At 54.8% G+C, this 5,050-nt stretch overlaps 1 protein-coding gene across 1 annotated transcript; it reads left to right on the forward strand.

The window, feature by feature from the left end:
* The first annotated feature begins 211 nt into the window (after positions 1-211).
* On the forward strand, positions 212-4,553 carry FOXI1 (forkhead box I1). The gene is made up of 2 exons (XM_019740141.3): positions 212-1,425; positions 2,898-4,553. Exons 1-2 carry the CDS (start codon positions 849-851, stop codon positions 3,443-3,445), a joined length of 1,125 nt encoding a protein of 374 aa, XP_019595700.2. The 5' UTR covers positions 212-848; the 3' UTR covers positions 3,446-4,553.
* The last annotated feature ends 497 nt before the right edge of the window (positions 4,554-5,050 follow it).

The raw sequence follows: 5,050 nt of genomic DNA on the forward strand, positions 1-5,050 counted from the left end.
GCATTGTGCACATGCATGTGGCAAGGGGTCGTCTATAACTGATGGCCCTTGTCCTCTCTGTTCTCCTGATTCTTCAGGGCCCAGCTCTGTCCTGGAAACTCTAGAAAGTGAGTTTTCACTTCAAAAGACACAAAAAAGTGGCTTCTGATAAAGCGTCTCATCCAGTCTGGGTGAGGGGCAGAGATTGAGGGGGTGCATGGAAAAGAAGACAGGACAGAGGGATGGGGAAAGGATGCAGAGGAAATGGTAGAGAGAAAGAGAGACCGAGAGTGAAAGGAAGAAAGATGGTGAGGAAGTGAGAGGAGACAGACGTAGAAGGAAGCGAGAAGCAAACTCGGAGAGAGGAGGTCAGGAAGGGGAGCTCTGAGCCCTACGTAGGATGGAAACACATTCGGAGGCAGAGAGGGGAAAGAAAATGTGGAAAAAAAGAAGGAAAAGCAAAGATGCAGAGAGCGTGGCAGGATGCAGAGGGAAGGAGGGAAGGTAGAAGATGTGAGAAGGAGAGAAGGGGAAAATGAGGCAGAATGAGGAGGAAGAAAGGGGGGACTAGTATGAGAAAGGAGAGACAGTGAGAACAAGGAAAAGGGCACCGAGGAGGGGAGAGGAAATGTCTGCTGTAACGCTGGTCCGAGCGTGTCATTAGCGGGACCTGATGTGGCCGGCCGTGGCACGGTGGCTGCCTGGCTGCCCAGGAGAGAGGGCGGGTCTGCTGCCAGTGGCCGCCTCTGGGTGGGGCCGCCAGCCAAGCCCTGGGGTATAAGTCCGAGGCTGGGGCCTGCTGAGCACCTGCAGGGACAGCTCCCCTGTGCAGGCGACAGGCAGGTGGCCCCGCTGAGCCCAGCCCCAGCATGAGCTCCTTCGACCTGCCGGTGCCCTCCCCTCCTCGCTGCAGCCCCCAATTCCCCAGCATTGGCCAGGAGCCCCCGGAGATGAACCTTTACTATGAGAATTTCTTCCACCCACAGGGTATACCCAGCCCTCAGCGGCCCCCCTCCTTTGAGGGCGGCAGCGAGTACGGGGCCACCCCCAACCCCTACCTCTGGCTTAACGGGCAGGCCATGACCCCGCCGCCCTACCTGCCGGGCCCCAACACCAGCCCCTTCCTGCCCCAGGGCTACGGTGTACAGCGGCAGCTGCTGCCCAGCATGTCGGGGCTGGCGGGCGGCGACCTGGGCTGGCTGCCCATCCAGTCCCAGGAGGAGCTGATGAAGCTGGTGCGGCCCCCCTACTCCTACTCAGCCCTCATTGCTATGGCCATCCACGGGGCGCCCGACAAGCGCCTCACGCTCAGCCAGATCTACCAGTACGTGGCCGACAACTTCCCCTTCTACAACAAGAGCAAGGCCGGCTGGCAGAACTCCATCCGCCACAACCTGTCACTCAATGACTGCTTTAAGAAGGTGCCCCGTGACGAGGACGACCCAGGTAAGGGGGCCTGGAGTGGGGTGGGGAGGCCACATGAGCCATCCACAGGGAGCACGAGGCCCGCAGCTTTAGCAAGCCACAGGTGCCCCAAGGAAGGGTCACTTCATTCCCCCGACGCCCCATTCAAGAGAGTTCTGAGTATGGCTGTGCACCCCAAGGCTGGGAGCTGAGGGGAGCCAGCCGTGCAGGAGAACCTGGTCCCTGGAGGCAGATGTGGGTTTCCATCCTGGCTGAGCTACTGATCAATCAGTGACCTCAGACTGGTTAGATGTCTGAGCCTCAGTTTCCCCATCTGGACAACTGGGATGGTAACTGTTCTCCCCGAGACTTGTGGCCAGGGCCACGAGATGATGTTCGCACCGTGTTTGGTGCTCACCAGGGCTCCCTGCTCTGCAGTCGTGACTGTGATTGGTCTGAATCCAGCACCCAGCCATAAAGCCACTGAGGGACGAGTGATTGGAATAAAAGCCTATGTGAGTCCAAGGGCCGTGGGAAGAGGTGGCACATTTGTGGAACAGCCACTAAGGGCCACACCATGCAGCCTGCCCTCATTACATAACCTCTAACCACCCCTGCAGGGTAGCTTTAGGAAACCTGTTCTACAGATAAGGAACATAACAGGCAGAGGTGACCCAGAAGAAAACACAGCGCTGAAGTGACTCTGAATAGAGGTCTCCCTAACAGCAATAACTGTGAACTTTCCCTTTTGGATGGTGACTTTCTACAGAGATGTCCGGAGAGTAATATATTAAATGCGTATGTCTCCACTTGTCAGAATTAAAATCCATTCTTGTCCCACCACAGGAAGCCAGGGTGTGGTTCAGAGGAACCCCCTTCTGCTCTCTTTGAGGCTGATGAGGGCAGGGCTATTTGTCCCTTCTCCTGTGGTAACTGGTCTTACCCTCTGGCCTAGAGACAGACAGTGGCAGGCAGGGTTCAGGCCTGACCTCAGGACCGGACCTCACAGTTCCCAAGCCCTTTTACACAGCTAACATTTGTCCTTTCCACAGTCAGCCTGAGGAAGAAGGGACAGGTACCACAGACCCACTTCTCAGTCTAGGAGACTGAGGCTCACCTCAAGTCCCTCTGTCAGTCAGGAGCAAAGCCAGGACTCGAGTCCCTCTTTGGACCCCATGGCTGGGATATTCAGGGAGCCCTGAATTTTTTCCTCAGTTTTCTTTCATGTCAACAATGGAAGCACCCCGCCCCTCTCCATTCCCCCAATACTTGCACTGCTTAAAGAGATCTGCCCTGTGAAGGTCTTCATGGCTCTGCCTTTCTGTCTTTGTGGTGCCTGGGTGCCCAGGGGGTGTGAGATGTGCTTAGTTGTGGAATCTGCCCACTTCTCAGTCTCTGACTTTTGCTGTCTTTCTGGATTTGTTACCTTTGTTTTTAGTTTTTGACAATGAGGAGGAATGGGAGCAGACCATTTTGTCTGTCTCTCTACTTACCTTCTCCCATTTCTGTACCAGGCAAAGGAAACTACTGGACCCTGGACCCCAACTGTGAGAAGATGTTCGACAATGGAAATTTCCGCAGGAAGAGGAAGAGGAAATCGGATATTTCCTCCAGCACAGGCTCCTTGGCCTCGGAGAAGACAGAGGGCAGCCTCCTGGTGGGCAGCCCCAAGACCACGGACCCCCAGGACCTCTTGGACAGCACGTCACCAGGAACCACCAGCGCCCCCGAGCAGCGGCCCTCCCCTGCACCCTGCCTGAGCAGCTTCCTCTCCACCATGACAGCCTACGTGAGCGGGTCGAGCCCCGTGAGTCGCCCTATGGCCACGCCAGGACTGAACCCTGAGCCCACTGACAAGATGGGGCAGAACTTGGTGAACCTCAACTCCTACACCCCACTCACCACCCTCAGTGGCCACGGGGCTGGGAGCGAATGGGCCAGCCCTGTGGCCACCAACACTCTCGGCTACGGAGGCTCTGTCCTCAACCAGTTTAGCCCTCATTTCTACAACAGCATCAACGCAAACAGTGCCCTCTACCCCAGGGAGGGCACCGAGGTCTAGAACTGAACAGCCCCAAGCCCTATGAACATGCCCGTGAGGAAAGCGGTGGAGACCCTCGTGCCAGCCTCCCTGTGGTCCAGCACCTCTGAACTGCCCAGACAGACACAGGAGGCTCAGAAAAATGCATCCTTTTTCTAGAACACTGTACAAACCTTCTGTTTGTCGCACTTGTGTCTACACATACACATACCCACCAACTTTGCAATGATGAGTCTGGATAACAGTCATCATGTGGCCATTTATTGAGCAGTTACTCTGTGCTGGGCGCTGTGCTAGGCTTTTTGAAGTTATGACCAACACTTACTATTTACAGTTACCTTGTGGGGTTCATATGAACTTCCTCATTTAACAGGCTTGAGAAAGTTAAGTAATTCTCCCAGGATCATACAGACTAGTAAGTGGCAGGGCCAGGAGTCAAGTCCTGTGTGACCCCCGAACTTTGGGCCAATGGAGGCAGGGACGGAGGAACGGACTAAGTAGCTGAGAAGGGTCATTGTGAAAGCTGATTATGGCAAGCATATCCACTGCCTTCTGTCTATCCATCAGAATTTAGCACCAGCCCCGGGCACATCTCATCCTGACCTGAGTCCTTATTCTGGGGCTCCCAGCTTACCTGCAGACACTCCTTTTGCTGCCACTCAAGAAGGCAAGCCCAGGCCATGCCCCTGCAGGACAATGTGTTCAGTCTCTCCCCACAGAGGGATATTGCTTCCCCAGTCGCAGAGACCTTGAGCTGGGCAGAGAGAGGAGAGGTACACCCCAACCCCCCGCCTTCCCCACCCCACCCCCCAGCACTCCCTACCTGCAAAATCTTATAAAACCCAGCTTCTTGTGTGCACGTCATGGACTGGTGAGTTGGATATGGCTGAATCTTCCAAGAGAAACAAGACAGAACACATGCTTCCCTTTGTCCAGCCCGGGAGAAGCGAATGTCTGAAAAGCAAGGCCTCAATGGAGAGGGCTGCTCCCGCCGCCCAGGGGTCCGTGTGTGCAGTGCCGGGGGGTGGGGGGGTTCTTGCTTTTGTATGTACTTCATACACCTGTGATCGTCACAGCACAGCCTGGGAAGTGTTTTTTTGTTTTCTTATTTTCTTTTTAATTAAAACAAACAAGAACAACAAAAACTTGTGTGTGTATGTGTGTGTGTCTCTTTCTTTAAGTTTTCTTTTCCCTGGGCTCCTGGTCAGCTCAACATGGGGCCAAGTGCAGCCAAGAGCTGAAGGCTTTTGGAACAGGAGGCAGAAAAGAATTGGGTATCAAGGCTCTTTCCTCCACACTGGTGTGGAGACAGGACAAATGTCCCCAACAAAAAGAGGGGGGATTACAGAGGTGGGATATGTGCATGGAAGGAACCCATTTGTATTGAACACAAACTATGGATGGGGCATAGCCCAAACTTTACAGCTCAGGCGGTCATCATAAAGGCTGATTCTTTAATCATCGTAAGAACGCTGGGAAGAGGGTGGTACTGTCCCATTACGCAGCGGAGAATGCTGAGGGTCAGGATGCTTGAGCAAGTTGCCTGAAGGCCCCAGCCAGTTCATGCCCGGGTCTTCGGACCCCTGCACCTCATCCCACTGCAGTGCAGCCTCAGACAAGGCTACT

Source organism: Rhinolophus sinicus, chromosome 5 (genome assembly GCF_057876585.1).
Source record: "Rhinolophus sinicus isolate RSI-liver-muscle chromosome 5, RSI-T2T, whole genome shotgun sequence".
Lineage (NCBI taxonomy): Eukaryota > Metazoa > Chordata > Mammalia > Chiroptera > Rhinolophidae > Rhinolophus > Rhinolophus sinicus.